At 32.3% G+C, this 18,862-nt stretch overlaps 1 protein-coding gene across 1 annotated transcript in view; it reads left to right on the top strand.

Annotated features, from left to right (window-relative positions):
- The first annotated feature begins 9,284 nt into the window (after positions 1 to 9,284).
- LOC106051503 (protein disulfide-isomerase TMX3-like) overlaps positions 9,285 to 18,862 on the top strand; it is a 126,932-nt gene continuing 117,354 nt past the window's right edge. Inside the window, exons 1-8 of the mRNA XM_056034518.1 lie at positions 9,285 to 9,367; positions 10,232 to 10,274; positions 11,082 to 11,121; positions 12,949 to 13,118; positions 15,158 to 15,238; positions 15,982 to 16,096; positions 16,227 to 16,301; positions 17,201 to 17,267. Of these exons, the coding sequence (XP_055890493.1) occupies positions 9,328 to 9,367; positions 10,232 to 10,274; positions 11,082 to 11,121; positions 12,949 to 13,118; positions 15,158 to 15,238; positions 15,982 to 16,096; positions 16,227 to 16,301; positions 17,201 to 17,267 (631 nt within the window). The 5' untranslated portion in view covers positions 9,285 to 9,327. The remainder of the gene's footprint in view (positions 9,368 to 10,231; positions 10,275 to 11,081; positions 11,122 to 12,948; positions 13,119 to 15,157; positions 15,239 to 15,981; positions 16,097 to 16,226; positions 16,302 to 17,200; positions 17,268 to 18,862) is intronic.

Genomic DNA, 18,862 nt, shown 5'->3' on the forward strand with positions numbered 1-18,862 from the left:
ATTTGTTTACGATTTGTTATTATATAAATTTTAGAAAATAAATTTCTTTTGAAATATACTATTTAAAATTCATTTTAGAAAATTTTGAATTGGTACATTTCAGTGAAATACCAGTAATACATTGAATATCTTTTTTATATAGCTTTAAGTGGTCAAAACGCTCCTTATCACGTATCCCTGTTGAAACCGTAACCTATCTTCTTAAAACATCACTTTAGAAAAGCTACTAGTCAGGTCACTTAGAAACGAAGATTGTAATAAGGTAAATTTAAAAACCCCGATATAGACTAAAAGAAATAAAATAGAAAATATTCAAACAACATCTTAGAAAGAGATTTGATCTTAAAGTTTGCGTCTCTATATAAAGTATATGTCATTCTAAAATATTTAGTTTATAAAACAAAGAATTGTGTAGACTTGAAACAATTAGTTTTGTCCAAGTTAAACCAATTTTAGATAGACTTATGTAAGCTATTTATAGAACCGGACTTTAAAAAAATCATTCTCTCCTAGTCAGTTTCGTAAAAAAAGATGCTTATATTTTCGACAATTACGCTAGTAAGGCTATTTATCCTGTTAGAGGGACAAACGTGTTTGGCAAGCTAAAAGTTGATTGTAATAAAAGTGCCTCTCAAAATACGCTATTAAGAACAGCATTGGCACCATCTTGCTAGAAATGACATACAAGAGACCAAATTGATGCAGGCGGCTGACGAACGAGATAGTTAGAGGTTTCTTAAAAATGATCGGCGCCTTATTCAATAGTAGAAGCGTTTATCTTGATAACCTGTTAGAAAATAATACGTTAAGATTTTAAACCAAGTCCCAGAAATAAGTAACTTTTAGACATATTTTGTAAACCGCAGAAGCGGAGCAAGTTGAAGGCGACGTGGGCAATCGCATCACGCACAGACATGGAGAGTACCAATAGCAATGCAGTCTAGGTCAAGGCATTCAACAAGAAATTGTTGCGACACATAATACGTGCCAAGTGGCCAAAACATATCTCACTAACGTCTATAGTAAACAGCCCACCAAAAAACAACAACACTTGAAGAGGCAAATCAACAGAGTCAATTGAGCTTGGATTGGTATAACTATGTTAAAATCACGAGAAAATATTGCAAATCATTCTCTAAACTGCAACCCACAGGGAAAGATTTAGATTGTGAGATCAATTGAGGAGATCAACAAATCAAAAGCCAAAGATGACAGGATGTACATGGACCAAGGTAAAATTGTCCAAAACAATGTACATTGACAAAGTACTGTTGCGACTATATGCTTTACTGGTAGTCTAAAAGATTAAGTCAGGTAAGTCAAGTAAATGCAATCACATTTTGAAACAAATTATACGGAGGAACAAGGTACTCTCGATCATTGTAATTCGCTTTTACACAAATGGTCAGTTTACATTTAATCATATGTATGATAATTATAAAGAGACAAATTCTGAGCTAGTTTTGGTTACATTGCTAGAAACGTCTTACTGTCAAAATCATCATTAAAGATGAAGAATGTATGAAATTGCAAAGATAGCTAGATGAACGACTTAAAACAGTGAAATGACCAATTTTTTAGACCAAATTATCAATTTATTCGGTTATCGTGGTACATATTTTCATTTAGTACAAAAAAGAAAAGAAAAAGTAAAAAAAAAAAAAATTGCTGTCAGTGAGACTAGAATCCAGTACGTTAAGCTCTAAAATCCAACACTCTATGAAAATGCCACACAGCTGATACAAATCTATTCAATTAAGTTTATAAAAACTTACCACTTAAATTTGCTTTTCAAATGATAAATTTGCAAAATGTTTTTTGCTTTATTTTACAAGTATTTCTTTAAACTTGTAAAATTTATATGAATTAAAACAATTTATATGATTTAGAAAGGTATTTAAAAAACAAAAATATAATATTTTATGTTTTTATAAGGATGACCTTTAAAATGGTTAATCTAGTAATATTGATGTAAATTAAAAATAGATTTCATTATTTTTTTAGTAGTTATCGTTCTTTGACGTTGACCTTTCCGTCTTTTATTTCTGTAGTACAATGACAAAGAGAACTCTTTAGACTTTTTATGAACAAATTTTTGCATTTTTTGTCCTGAAAAATTCGTAATTGAAAAGAAAAAATTAGAAAAGCATAATATATATAGAATTTGTTTACGATTTGTTATTATATAAATTTTAGAAAATAAATTTCTTTTGAAATATACTATTTAAAATTCATTTTAGAAAATTTTGAATTGGTACATTTCAGTGAAATACCAGTAATACATTGAATATCTTTTTTATATAGCTTTAAGTGGTCAAAACGCTCCTTATCACGTATCCCTGTTGAAACCGTAACCTATCTTCTTAAAACATCACTTTAGAAAAGCTACTAGTCAGGTCACTTAGAAACGAAGATTGTAATAAGGTAAATTTAAAAACCCCGATATAGACTAAAAGAAATAAAATAGAAAATATTCAAACAACATCTTAGAAAGAGATTTGATCTTAAAGTTTGCGTCTCTATATAAAGTATATGTCATTCTAAAATATTTAGTTTATAAAACAAAGAATTGTGTAGACTTGAAACAATTAGTTTTGTCCAAGTTAAACCAATTTTAGATAGACTTATGTAAGCTATTTATAGAACCGGACTTTAAAAAAATCATTCTCTCCTAGTCAGTTTCGTAAAAAAAGATGCTTATATTTTCGACAATTACGCTAGTAAGGCTATTTATCCTGTTAGAGGGACAAACGTGTTTGGCAAGCTAAAAGTTGATTGTAATAAAAGTGCCTCTCAAAATACGCTATTAAGAACAGCATTGGCACCATCTTGCTAGAAATGACATACAAGAGACCAAATTGATGCAGGCGGCTGACGAACGAGATAGTTAGAGGTTTCTTAAAAATGATCGGCGCCTTATTCAATAGTAGAAGCGTTTATCTTGATAACCTGTTAGAAAATAATACGTTAAGATTTTAAACCAAGTCCCAGAAATAAGTAACTTTTAGACATATTTTGTAAACCGCAGAAGCGGAGCAAGTCGAAGGCGACGTGGGCAATCGCATCACGCACAGACATGGAGAGTACCAATAGCAATGCAGTCTAGGTCAAGGCATTCAACAAGAAATGGTTGCGACACATAATACGTGCCAAGTGGCCAAAACATATCTCACTAACGTCTATAGTAAACAGCCCACCAAAAAACAACAACACTTGAAGAGGCAAATCAACAGAGTCAATTGAGCTTGGATTGGTATAACTATGTTAAAATCACGAGAAAATATTGCAAATCATTCTCTAAACTGCAACCCACAGGGAAAGATTTAGATTGTGAGATCAATTGAGGAGATCAACAAATCAAAAGCCAAAGATGACAGGATGTACATGGACCAAGGTAAAATTGTCCAAAACAATGTACATTGACAAAGTACTGTTGCGACTATATGCTTTACTGGTAGTCTAAAAGATTAAGTCAGGTAAGTCAAGTAAATGCAATCACATTTTGAAACAAATTATACGGAGGAACAAGGTACTCTCGATCATTGTAATTCGCTTTTACACAAATGGTCAGTTTACATTTAATCATATGTATGATAATTATAAAGAGACAAATTCTGAGCTAGTTTTGGTTACATTGCTAGAAACGTCTTACTGTCAAAATCATCATTAAAGATGAAGAATGTATGAAATTGCAAAGATAGCTAGATGAACGACTTAAAACAGTGAAATGACCAATTTTTTAGACCAAATTATCAATTTATTTGGTTATCGTGGTACATATTTTCATTTAGTACAAAAATGAAAAGAAAAAGTAAAAAAAAAAAAAAATTGCTGTCAGTGAGATTAGAACCCAATACGTTAAGCTCTAAAATCCAACACTCTATGAAAATGCCACACAGCTGATACAAATCTATTCAATTAAGTTTATAAAAACGTACCACTTAAATTTGCTTTTCAAATGATAAATTTACAAAATGTTTTTTGCTTTATTTTACAAGTATTTCTTTAAACTTGTAAAATTTATATGAATTAAAACAATTTATATGATTTAGAAAGGTATTTAAAAAACAAAAATATAATATTTTATGTTTTTATAAGGATGACCTTTAAAATGGTTAATCTAGTAATATTGATGTAAATTAAAAATAGATTTCATTATTTTTTTAGTAGTTATCGTTCTTTGACGTTGACCTTTCCGTCTTTTATTTCTGTAGTACAATGACAAAGAGAACTCTTTAGACTTTTTATGAACAAATTTTTGCATTTTTTGTCCTGAAAAATTCGTAATTGAAAAGAAAAAATTAGAAAAGCATAATATATATAGAATTTGTTTACGATTTGTTATTATATAAATTTTAGAAAATAAATTTCTTTTGAAATATACTATTTAAAATTCATTTTAGAAAATTTTGAATTGGTACATTTCAGTGAAATACCAGTAATACATTGAATATCTTTTTTATATAGCTTTAAGTGGTCAAAACGCTCCTTATCACGTATCCCTGTTGAAACCGTAACCTATCTTCTTAAAACATCACTTTAGAAAAGCTACTAGTCAGGTCACTTAGAAACGAAGATTGTAATAAGGTAAATTTAAAAACCCCGATATAGACTAAAAGAAATAAAATAGAAAATATTCAAACAACATCTTAGAAAGAGATTTGATCTTAAAGTTTGCGTCTCTATATAAAGTATATGTCATTCTAAAATATTTAGTTTATAAAACAAAGAATTGTGTAGACTTGAAACAATTAGTTTTGTCCAAGTTAAACCAATTTTAGATAGACTTATGTAAGCTATTTATAGAACCGGACTTTAAAAAAATCATTCTCTCCTAGTCAGTTTCGTAAAAAAAGATGCTTATATTTTCGACAATTACGCTAGTAAGGCTATTTATCCTGTTAGAGGGACAAACGTGTTTGGCAAGCTAAAAGTTGATTGTAATAAAAGTGCCTCTCAAAATACGCTATTAAGAACAGCATTGGCACCATCTTGCTAGAAATGACATACAAGAGACCAAATTGATGCAGGCGGCTGACGAACGAGATAGTTAGAGGTTTCTTAAAAATGATCGGCGCCTTATTCAATAGTAGAAGCGTTTATCTTGATAACCTGTTAGAAAATAATACGTTAAGATTTTAAACCAAGTCCCAGAAATAAGTAACTTTTAGACATATTTTGTAAACCGCAGAAGCGGAGCAAGTCGAAGGCGACGTGGGCAATCGCATCACGCACAGACATGGAGAGTACCAATAGCAATGCAGTCTAGGTCAAGGCATTCAACAAGAAATGGTTGCGACACATAATACGTGCCAAGTGGCCAAAACATATCTCACTAACGTCTATAGTAAACAGCCCACCAAAAAACAACAACACTTGAAGAGGCAAATCAACAGAGTCAATTGAGCTTGGATTGGTATAACTATGTTAAAATCACGAGAAAATATTGCAAATCATTCTCTAAACTGCAACCCACAGGGAAAGATTTAGATTGTGAGATCAATTGAGGAGATCAACAAATCAAAAGCCAAAGATGACAGGATGTACATGGACCAAGGTAAAATTGTCCAAAACAATGTACATTGACAAAGTACTGTTGCGACTATATGCTTTACTGGTAGTCTAAAAGATTAAGTCAGGTAAGTCAAGTAAATGCAATCACATTTTGAAACAAATTATACGGAGGAACAAGGTACTCTCGATCATTGTAATTCGCTTTTACACAAATGGTCAGTTTACATTTAATCATATGTATGATAATTATAAAGAGACAAATTCTGAGCTAGTTTTGGTTACATTGCTAGAAACGTCTTACTGTCAAAATCATCATTAAAGATGAAGAATGTATGAAATTGCAAAGATAGCTAGATGAACGACTTAAAACAGTGAAATGACCAATTTTTTAGACCAAATTATCAATTTATTTGGTTATCGTGGTACATATTTTCATTTAGTACAAAAATGAAAAGAAAAAGTAAAAAAAAAAAAAAATTGCTGTCAGTGAGATTAGAACCCAATACGTTAAGCTCTAAAATCCAACACTCTATGAAAATGCCACACAGCTGATACAAATCTATTCAATTAAGTTTATAAAAACGTACCACTTAAATTTGCTTTTCAAATGATAAATTTACAAAATGTTTTTTGCTTTATTTTACAAGTATTTCTTTAAACTTGTAAAATTTATATGAATTAAAACAATTTATATGATTTAGAAAGGTATTTAAAAAACAAAAATATAATATTTTATGTTTTTATAAGGATGACCTTTAAAATGGTTAATCTAGTAATATTGATGTAAATTAAAAATAGATTTCATTATTTTTTTAGTAGTTATCGTTCTTTGACGTTGACCTTTCCGTCTTTTATTTCTGTAGTACAATGACAAAGAGAACTCTTTAGACTTTTTATGAACAAATTTTTGCATTTTTTGTCCTGAAAAATTCGTAATTGAAAAGAAAAAATTAGAAAAGCATAATATATATAGAATTTGTTTACGATTTGTTATTATATAAATTTTAGAAAATAAATTTTTTTTGAAATATACTATTTAAAATTCATTTTAGAAAATTTTGAATTGGTACATTTCAGTGAAATACCAGTAATACATTGAATATCTTTTTTATATAGCTTTAAGTGGTCAAAACGCTCCTTATCACGTATCCCTGTTGAAACCGTAACCTATCTTTTTAAAACATCACTTTAGAAAAGCTACTAGTCAGGTCACTTAGAAACGAAGATTGTAATAAGGTATATTTAAAAACCCCGATATAGACTAAAAGAAATAAAATAGAAAATATTCAAACAACATCTTAGAAAGAGATTTGATCTTAAAGTTTGCGTCTCTATATAAAGTATATGTCATTCTAAAATATTTAGTTTATAAAACAAAGAATTGTGTAGACTTGAAACAATTAGTTTTGTCCAAGTTAAACCAATTTTAGATAGACTTATGTAAGCTATTTATAGAACCGGACTTTAAAAAAATCATTCTCTCCTAGTCAGTTTCGTAAAAAAAGATGCTTATATTTTCGACAATTACGCTAGTAAGGCTATTTATCCTGTTAGAGGGACAAACGTGTTTGGCAAGCTAAAAGTTGATTGTAATAAAAGTGCCTCTCAAAATACGCTATTAAGAACAGCATTGGCACCATCTTGCTAGAAATGACATACAAGAGACCAAATTGATGCAGGCGGCTGACGAACGAGATAGTTAGAGGTTTCTTAAAAATGATCGGCGCCTTATTCAATAGTAGAAGCGTTTATCTTGATAACCTGTTAGAAAATAATACGTTAAGATTTTAAACCAAGTCCCAGAAATAAGTAACTTTTAGACATATTTTGCAAACCGCAGAAGCGGAGCAAGTCGAAGGCGACGTGGGCAATCGCATCACGCACAGACATGGAGAGTACCAATAGCAATTTCAGTGAAATACCAGTAATACATTGAATATCTTTTTTATATAGCTTTAAGTGGTTAAAACGTTACCTGGGAAATAGAAGCGCTAAAACCGTAACCTATCTTTCACTAATAATAAAAGTGCTTTTTAACTCAACTCAAAATAATGAAATTCCACTCTAGGTTTTAATGAAGCTGCTTCAGTTCAAGACTTCCTCACAAGAAAAGCTTAGCCTGTCTTTAGTCTTAGTCTTACTTAGACTTAGACTTTAGAGACTTAGACAGACTTAGTGACTTAGTAATCTTATATAAATATGGCAAGACTTGTCATCCTCAACTGTTGATAATACACCACAGGAATGCCAAGTGAACGATTGTACCTCTGGTGAGAGCGGTATTGCTCAGAGCCAGTCAGCACATGGTGAAGAAACATTAGAGGATCTCTTGAGTACATTGAGTCAGCAGATTAAATCATCTGATTGGTTACAGTTAAATACAGCAGAGAAGTTTGCTAAAGAAAATCCGGAAGTTGCCCAGATATTTAAAGATGCAGTAAACAAATATGACAGCACAGCTGACAAAGACTAACAAAACGATCATGTATTAATTGTATGATTGTAATGTTGATTAAACTTTTGATGGTTTCTTTCAAAAAAAAAGTAACCTATCTTTTTAAGACCCATCTATCAAAGGAACAAAAATCCCGGGACCCATCCCAGTAGTCAAAGTTAAGGCTTATGCCGACGACACAACATTTTTTCCCTCCTCTGAAAACTATATTAATAACATAGTTAAAAAGTTTACAATTTTTGGCCATGCCAGTGGTTCTAAAATTAATATAAATAAATCCTCAATAATGGGTGTAGGGAAGTGGACATTTAAGGAAAAATACTCTTTTAAACCATAGTCAATGAGGTCATACCGAGACGTGGTTATTGGTTGTAGGGTTACTTATCTGGCACAGGATCAGCAATGACGTAAGTCAGACGTGCAAGCGTGTTACTTGGTGAATGGGCATAAGTTCAGGAGACTACCGTGGTCACGATGGCGGTACCATGATCAGCAAGGTCGAGGCATCATTTTAGGCCTCTGTTTCCACAGTGTAATCTATATCTATTGGAAGTATTTTTTCTTTATTTGTTTATTTGTGTTTTCTTTGGAGTTTCGATTCATTTGGATTTACGGTTTTTAAACTTTCTTGTGTTTTCTTTTGGAGTGTTTTGCCTCCAATTTATTTCTTAAGGAGTGTGTTCTTTGGAGTGTTGTGTCTCCAATTTACTCCTTAAGGAGTGTGTTCATTGATTTGTTTTTTTTTTGTTCTCTTCATTTCCTTTTTTTTTTCCTTTCTTGCTACTATGTCTATAAAGACATTCCTAATAGAAAAAAAAGGATTTGGAGGGTGGCTTGGTTCACCAACCAGGTACTCTACTAATAAAACTGTCCGGACAGGGAGCCTAGATGAAGAATGTTAAGGGTTTGAACCCCCCCCCCCCCCTGGCTACGCCCATGATGCATACTAATTAGCTTTTTCTCTTTAAAAAAATATTTGCATAACTGATTTTAAAAATTAGATTTTTCGCTTTCAGGAAAAAAAAAAGGAGCCGTTGCGTTGCATCAGAACTTTGAATGGTCTAAAATATTGTGATGTCGGATTTTCAATATCTTTTCTAGTTTACGAGATCTAAACGGGACGGACAGACGGTCAGACGGACAGACATTTCACACAAAACTAATAGCGTCTTTTTCCCTTTCGGGGGCCGCTAAAAATGAATAGACTTGATAGGGTTAGTCAACAATGACTTAAGAAAAAACATCTAGCTCCACTGCAAAACATCTTTAATTAAAAAGTTTAACAAAATTTGATATATTCATCTCGTAGCCAATACTTTTTCAAGTAGTCATCTTCTGCTTGACAGCTATGTTTAAAGATGGCTGCCTACACAACAGTACTTTATTTCTTGCTTTGCTGTAAGTAATTTGTTCGCACGGGTGAAAGAAAGTAACTTCAACACTTTAATATTTTAACATTTCTCTTTGCAAAATAAGCCAGTAGTTCTCAGTATTCTGTTAAATTTTTATTAGATCTAGTTAAGAGGTTTGTTTTTTGTTTTACAAATTTCGGACGTTGTGTTGTGTGTGATTTAGTGTGAACTGTGACTGTGTCGTGTGTCAGTAGTAGACACTAAGACTAAGACAGTACTGTCAGAGTCAGAATTGAAAAATTACGTCCAATCGACAGTCACAATTCCAATGATTGAATGAATGATTATGATACAATGATAATGATGATTTTATGCCTGGGGTCCTGACCTTGTCACCTTAGGCTTAGCCTTAGCCTTAAGTGGCTTAAGTCTTAAGTTACCACTACACTAGTGACCTAGTCTAAACCCTAACCTTATGAAAGGCTTATGCCTTAGCCTTATTATGTAGGACGGCAGCTTATGGAAACTGGCAGGATTCAAACTCAGAAATATAACTACTGTCCTACAGTTACAGTAACAGGCATATATCACAGTAATCACAATATGAGTGACTATACTACTATACATCCTTATACTTATAATATATACTTTTAAAATAGAGTATTAAAATATAATTAATTATAGACTATAGATAGAGGCCTAGATCTATTGATCTATCAACATACTAGCATTCTAGTTCTGCTCATCTAATAATAACGTCATTAGACTATGATTAGACACTTATCTATATCTTCTAGGCTAAAATTGTAGATCTAGATGAAAATTTAATGTTTTACAATTACAGTAAAGACTTAATACATAGCCATTTAAACTTTGATCCATAAAAAAACCTCTCATCTCTCTTCTTCAGGTTTATTTATAGCATGCAGATGTCAGTTTGAGTTGGATGAAAGGTTGGTATTATTCTTGTTAATCTTTGCTTCTTTTTTTTGGTATGGCATCTAATGGCTATAGTCAATTTAAAAAAAAATTATGAATATCATTCTCGACTACACATTGTGGCTACTGATCATGTATATCCAGGTCAAGTTTGGGGAGGGGGGGTGTCAGGCTAATATGTGTTGGGTCAATCAAAACATCTGGAAGCCCTTGTAGAGATACGTTTTGTAAACAAATGCATGGGTTGCAAGTAAAAAATTATTCAAAAGAAAGTTTCAAGAAGGGGTCAAGGATAACATAATTATCTAGAAAAGTTTTTTTTTTGGGGGAGATTATAAAAATGCATGGGTTGCAAGGAAAAAATTATTCAAAAGAAAGTTTCAAGAAAGGGTCAAGAATAACATAATTATCTAGAAAAGTTTTTTTTTGGGGGGAGATTATAAAAATAAAATGAGGTAAGATATCAGGGTCGTCTGATCAGTTGCTGGTCATTACTTTGTTGTTCACTGTGATATGGATATGTTTATTGTCAGTTTAGTTATGTTAGTCCTTGTACTATTTATACAAGTGATTTATGTTTGATGTAAATTCTTGTTCACCTTTGGAGTATTCATTTCATTTGATGGAGATATGCAGCTCTAATGGGATCAATTTTGACTCTGCTAGCCTTCAGTACGTTACTATGAACATCTGTATATGTGAATTGAGAAACAGCTACAAATTTGGCAACTCTCAAATTAAAGTAAAACATACACAGCACTATGTTATTAATTCTTCTACATTGTTGTACATATTCTAATTGTTTTTTTTTCTTTTTAAAGGTTTTTAGAATATAGAAAACATGGCATGTGGCTAGTGGAGGTAAGACAATGTCTTTCATCCTTTGATCAGTTCATGATTTTTAGTAAAGTCATTCATTAGCTCTTCCATTCTGATGCATAAACATCAAAATCACACAGGTGTTGCACTGAACTTGATAAAAAGTAATTCCATTCAATAATTGCACTCTGGTAATGGGGTATGGTATGGTCTCTTGAATGTTGTCTTGATTGACCTGGATTTGAACATCCACCGCTGTCTGCAGGAGGTTAGGGCTAGAATGTACTTATTTTCAACTTTGAAGGAACATATGAAACATGTAAAACAAAAAAAAAAATAATCTAGTACATGCATCATTATCAATAATGAATAAATTTTAAATAATTCAATATATAAGTCAGTTGCATGATGCTATGAAATATGAACATTTTTCCACTTAAAAAAAAAGTAAGTAAAGTTTCCCCTTTCAGACCTTGAGATCTATGGGGCAGGTGATGTTAAGGTCATCTGTTTCTTTGGCCAACTGTTGACAAGCAGGATGTTATGTGGCCAGCACAAGTAATGTGACCAGCACAACGACCAACTGCCATTACTTTCCCCAACTAGATTCCGGTACCCATTAGAGTTGAGTGGACTGAGGGGCACCCTAAAAATCCTGAAATTCAAAATCCCAGTCGTCACTGATATTTGAATCCATTACCTCAGGTTTTGGAAGCGAAGGGCTTAACCATTCAACCACTGTGCCCCCATTTTCCTCCTACTAATTTATAAAATTTCCTGTTATACAAACACTACCATTAAGGCATGAGCCTAGGGTAGATGACGTTTACTAACTAGTGCTAATTGGCAATTTATTAACCCAAACTTCATGGTAGTTTAACTTCTCTGAAAAAAACCTTTTGAACAATGAGCAAAGATTGATGCTGATTGTTTGTAAAATGTTTTGTAAAATGTTTTACATGTTTCGGATGTTCCTTCAGAGTTGAAGATAGTTTACTTCCTAGTCCAAACCTCCCGCAGGACGACGGGGATGGGAGCGGGCAGGGTTTGAACCCTCGACCGTCGATAAATCCGAACGACAGTCCAGCGCGCAAACCGCACGACCAGGCAGCCATTAATTATGTTTACATAGTATGAATAAAATAAAAAAAAAACACCATATTTATTTTTTGTTTTTCTGTCACAGTGACAGGCAGTGTGTGATATACAACTTTATACATACATTGTTAGCCGAAAACATTATTCCCTCCAACTTGCCTGTTTAAGAGATTAAACATGGCAGAAACTACTTACTAATATTAAATACAATAGTCTACTTTATACTTTTAAACTAAAATGGGTGAAGTTAGGAGTCATTGTAGCTTTATCGTGTCTGTGTTATTCATTGTTGTCACAAGAGAGTATTGATTGTCTTACAAAGACTTTTTTTTCCATAATTACATTGCTTCAGGATGTACAGTATTGGTTAATATATATTTTTCTATAAACCTAATTCTAGCATAAAGAAAGAAAGTAAAAAAAAAAAAGATATTGATTAAATTTTAGATATTTTGAAAACAAATTTAATGTACAAGGGTAGAAAATAACATACTAGATCGTTGCTGACAGCAATATCATCAATTTAATTATTCAAAATGCAACATCAGTTCTGTTGCCCTGCTCTTTAGTTGACCTTTACTTTTCCCCCAAAAAGTCTGCATACAGGAAATACATTGTTGCTGACATTATAAAACTAATGCACCTTATGATAGAGGATGAAATTGTTTTTAGTACACTTTTGTTTTTCAAATTTTAAGTTAATTTATTATAGGAATTTGTTTATTGTTAAGTTTGGCATAGATTGATGAACCCACTTATCTGATCTAACAGTTTTATGCCCCCTGGTGCGGCCATTGCAAAAAATTAGATCCGATCTTTAAAGAAGTAGCCAGGGAGCTACAGGTGACCAATAGTGCTGTAAAGGTTGCCAAGTTGGACTGCACTAGATACTCACAGATAGCTTCAGAGTTTTCTGTCAAAGGTTTCCCAACCATAATGTTGTAAGTACTTTCAGTTTATATTTAGACATCTTGTAAAAAATTACATTACTATTACTTAAGAACTATAGCTATAACTATATTTGCTTTCCTATTAATATTTTAATTACCTTTGTTTCTTATGAAAACAAATTTTAGCATCTTATATCACCAATACTTATAGAGTCTAAAGTGCCATTAAAGAAAAAAAAAAGAATCAGAAATTTCCTGATTTAGCCTTACTAAACTTCTTTATCTTAGAAACTATATGGACCTATTTTATTGTATGGACTAGTGCAGAATCTTATAATTTCTTTCTAATGAGATCTCACTTTGTATTGACAGAATCAATTGTATACTGTAAAAGGGAATCACAGTCTTTAAGTGTTGGTTTATATCATATAAAAAAAAACAACTTTAAATGCATTCAGCAACATCATTAAATTATAACAATATGGCCTTCTCTGCCTGTTCTGTTTCTTATAGAGACTTCCTAATGAGCTCCATTGATTAATTTCCATCATACGTTATTTGTATCCATTGTGTTCCCATAAAGTAGAATCCAATGTGGATATTGTGATGGATGTTTATCCTGTACTGAAGTCAACTGTAGATGATTGTTAGATTTCAATCAATTAATCAGCAAGCGTTTGGGTTTTCGGGTGTATTTAATGTAGTTGAACGACAGCACATAATCAACACACTAGTGAAAAGATGTGGTCAACACTGATGAACAATGAATAATAAGTTTAATCCAATAAAAGGCCACAGCCAGAGTCTCTGTCAAATAAAACATGTCTTTACCCAAGAGAATCCTATCGCTAACTTATTTTCAGTCTCTAACCCAAAATATCCCAAGCGTCACTAGTCCGGTTCAATATACGTCTCCTATGTTGCGTCTCTAACTAACTAATAATATAAACTAGGTGCCTAACAATATATATTTGAATAATTCTAAGAAGTTACCGAAATCCCAAATGTTTTCCCCTGTTTTTAGAATTTTGCTGTGACCTCAAAACTCCAGATTATGAGCAGATAAAAAGTTAATGTCCATTTTAAGAAATAAAATAAACCTTTGAGGAACAAAGCCCCTTGGACTGCGATGTCACAAGCGGTTTCCCACATAGCCCACTCTTTATGATACCTCTGGAAACAGTGTTGGTGAATATCTGTCTAAGCTGTGTGTAAAGTGTTAGTGAACACCTTGAACTGCATAACTACACCAATGTTGAGATACAGATTGTCTGCACTTAGTAAACTGTTTTTAAGCATTCATGTGAGAAAGTCTCAAGACAAATCATTTATTACAAAAATGTATTTAAAGTTAGTTGTTAAAAGTTCCTGAAGTACAGATTGTAAAACCAATACATTAGTTGCAAAGTTAATCAAAATGTCTGTGTAGAAAAATGCCATTTTTAAGTGTAACAAAAAAACATTCATGGTAAACCAGTTGCATAGACTAAGAACTCAAAATAGTTATCATGGAATCCCATATTGATGAAATTATAAAAAAAGCAAACAAAGCATAGGGTTTAGTAAACAAGAACATAAAATTGAAATGTTATTAAGTCATTTCTGATGCTAACTGTACTTATGTCCTGTCACATATCCATGTTGATGAAAAAAAATGTAAATCTTATCTTATAAAATACAGACATTACTTCAAAATAGATGATGATTACATCCTACTCCATCTAGTCATGCATGTTAACCAATGACATAAATTCTGCCAAGTCATTGGTTTTCCTGCCTGGCTCAAGCAAGCCATTCCATGCTCTAGTAGCAGTTAGAAAGATTATTAAATCTTAAATCACTAGCATGTTTTTTTAGAGGGGGATAAACTATGGTAATTTTATTCACTCAAAATACATTTTTATTGGGATATGTACTGCTCTCTTTTTACATAATTAAAAACATTTTTTTTTTAATGTTTACTTTTTAATCATTTGTGTAGTGGCTGTTGAAGCTATTGGAAAAAAAAGACTACTTTTTCTTTATTCAAGTTCTGTATTGCTATGCAGTATTTCTGTCATCTTAATATTAATTTGTTACATTTCTTTCAGTATACATGGAGAACGGACTTACACTCATAGAGGAGACAGGACTAAAGATGATATCCTAGAATTTGTTTTAAAAGCACAAGGGTGAGTTACATAGAAGTATAACTAATAATGACCAGATTCGAAATGTTATCTGTCTACCTGTTTGCTGTCTTTTAAGCATGCCATGCTCTTTATGTTCACAAATTAAATACATTTTATTGTTCTGGTAAATGCAAATTTGTATGGGCTAGTAACTCTTCAATTATTGTACAATATAACTATTTATCAGAGCAAACATAGCAGCTTTGGTGTTTGGATACAATGTAAACCTGTGTCAAAACAATGAATGATGTGTATAAGTTACATGCCAAGTCAGAGATCTGATGGAATATTAGTGGGAAGAGTAGTCAAGAGGCTAAGTACACTTGAACTTGGCTTTTCTACCTATGAAGGGGGCTCAAGGTTTGAGCTTAAAGGCAGCATGGAAGACCTTCTCCCAGATACCCCCTCCCCAACTGGTCCACAAATGAGAATGGAGCATAGCGCTCTGAGCATGCTATAAGCATGAAAGTAGCGCTATATAAAAGCTATAAAAAATATTGCTTTCAGTTCGCCATATTTAATTCACCAATTTTACCCTCATACAAATGTCTTCTAGTGCAGCCTTTTATCCATTTCTACATAATTCAGTGTTAAAAAAAAACAGTTACTAATTTTGGATGAAAGAAGAAGAGAATGAAGGGGTACTAACTCTTAAGTTGCAGCAGAAATCCTTGAAGTGCTGACACACCTACCAAAGAATTTAAAATTTAAACTGTGACCATTAAATCTGTTCTCATCTCCAGACCCACTGTTAGGAAACTAAGCAGTGTTGGCAAGTTTAATGAAGCACTTGGTCAGCACAGTGGCTCTGTATTCTTTCTCTACGTTGGAAACGAGGACGAACATGAAGATCTTTATGTAAGAACTCTGACCTATCTCTTTTCATCTGTATTCATTTCGATGAGATTTCAGTTTAACTAGGATTAAATTTTAGGTGTTCAATTAAACTCCTATGATGACTCATTAAATTTGATCTCTTCTGTTCCAGAAAAAGTTCCACCATTCAGCAGACAATCATGCTATCCACTCCTACTTTTACCAGGGGAAGAAACACATTTTAGAAGTAAGTTGTTATTTGTTTTTTAAATAAACTTTTCTTGTGTTAAAATATTGCATCACTTTCTAAGGATAACAAAAAAAGGCATTCATTTAGTTGAGAATCACACTTTTAACAATTTTTAAATGATTAGTTCCAGCAACTCTAGAATTGAGAAGAAGGCCTGATTGTTGGTTAGCTTCATAGCTGCTAATGTTGTTCTGCTGGTTACAGTAAAATTGGGCTATTTTTTGCTAATTTTAGGCCATACAATGGTTTTTATATCACGTCTGGCAGTTATTTTGCTAGATGTCGCGCCATAAAATGGTTTATACATGAAGTTTAGTAATTTAATATGTTAAACATATACTATGGTAGTACATAACTAGCAGTTAACATGCAACTTGCGTAAAGGGGGATAAAGGCGTATACTTCACCAATATGTACCTTGCAAATAGTTGTTTCCCCTTAGAAATAGTGAATTAATGAACAATTCAGTCATTGTGGATTGAACTCAGCTTCTGGTTTGTTTCAAGAGTTGGCAGTGTGCGATAAATGTATTACAAAAATAAGTAGTTTGGGGTAGGAGTGTGGAAGAAGCACCATTTCAGCATCAAATCTTCATTTATTTCTCTTAAATTGTTTATCACTTACATGTAATAGAACATGTTATTACATTTGCTTTGACCAATCTACTCCATTTGTAGGACATAGCTCCCTCTTCCTCCCAGGATAAAATTTGGGAAAAGATTACTTTCCTTTGTGCCTTAACAAAAACAAAGAAACTAATAAAAAAAATATTATCCCCCAACCAAAAAAAACAACAAACAATAACTAAACTTGAAAACTTTTGTGTAGCACCTTAGCTTTTCAAATTATTTTTGTTTTATTGGTCTAATTTTTATAACTAACAATTTCTTTTAAAGGATCGAAACCTAAAAAGACATCCAACAATTTTAGTCTTTAAAGATAAACAGTTCTTGGAATTTGAACGTAAGTAAACTTCTTCTTATCTTATCTATAATACAGACGTTACTTCAAAAAAGAAGATGATTACGTCTTACGCGTCATGCATTTAGTCATGCATATTAACCAATGACCTAAATTCTGCCAAGTCACTGGTTTTCCTGGCTAGCTCAGGCAAGCCATTCCATGCTCAAATAGCGCTAGGGAAGAAGGAGCATTTATACAAATTTGTCCTAGCATATGGAACGAGAAATGTGTCTTCATCTTTGTGTCTTTCTGAGTATTTGATAAGATTTTATTCAGGGTTTTATGTATAATTGCTACTTTACTTTTAAGTCTTCTCTCCTGAAGGCTTTTCAAATTTAGTGATTTTACTAAAGGTGTTACTCGGGTCAAATATTCGTTTGTTATGAATCGCACTGCTCTATTTTGTATCTGTTCCAGTTTCTTAATGTTTTCTTGAGATGAGGGGTCCCAAACATAGGATGCTCATTTTAGTTTTATGTTCTTATTTGATTTATAAAAATTTCTTTTAATAAACCCTAATGCTTTGTTTGATTTTTTTTATTGTTTCATATGATTCCATGAATGTTTTTCATTTATTAAATCACCTAGGTATTTTGCGTTTTTAGTCTGTGTTACTGGTTTGCCATGAATAAGATAAGTGGAATTAATTTGTTTTAGTTTTTTGTTACTCTTGATAACTGACATTTTTCTGGGTGGAAAGACATGCTCCAATTTGATTCCCATTTCTGTAATTTACCTAATTCTCTTTGTAAAATTTCTGTATCTTGTGTTGTTTTTATTGTTCTATATATTTTGCAATCGTCTGCAAATAATCTGACTTTTGTTCCTGAACTAATGCAAATGTAAATTATGTAAATTAAAAATAGTAGTGGACCTAAGACTGTCCCTCGAGGTACACCTGAGTTTACTGTTATTGGTGTTGATTTAGAGCCATTTATTATTACAGTTTGTTCTCTCCCTATCAGAAAATCTTTAATCCACTGATGCAATGGACCATCAATGCCAAAATATTTTAATTTTTTAAGCAAACTATGCTGATGAACTTTGTCAAAAGCCTTGGGAAAATCTAGTAAGATAGCATCTATTTGCTCACTATCATCTAACCCTTTTGAAAAATCATCAATTAGTCTTATTTGTTGATCTATATTTCCTAAAGCCATGTTGGTATGGGGTGAGGACATTATGTTTGTCTAAGTGGTTTATGATGCTCCTACATATTATGTGTTCTAGGATTTTACATGTGATGCTGGTAAGTGATACTGGTCTGTAGTTTCACCCTTTTTTAAATAGCTTCTTTCCAGTCCCTTGGTACTCTGCCCAGGTTAAAAGTTGCCTGAAAAACAAAGAAACAAACAAAAGTATTTTGGACACTGGTGCTAGCTCATTGCTTAGTTCTTTGAGTAATCTAGCTGCTTTATGCTAGCCAGATGATTTATTCAGTTTGATGTTGGCTAATAGTTTTTGTATTTCCTTTTCTTGTACTTCTATATCTCCTATGTTGTCTACTTGGTTTCAAATGAAGTAATATGTCTTTGTTTCCTGGGGCTGAGAATGCTGATGCAAAGTATTTATTTAGGACATGATGAAGATTACTA

This window comes from Biomphalaria glabrata, chromosome 7 (assembly GCF_947242115.1).
Source record: "Biomphalaria glabrata chromosome 7, xgBioGlab47.1, whole genome shotgun sequence".
In the NCBI taxonomy this organism is placed as follows: domain Eukaryota; kingdom Metazoa; phylum Mollusca; class Gastropoda; family Planorbidae; genus Biomphalaria; species Biomphalaria glabrata.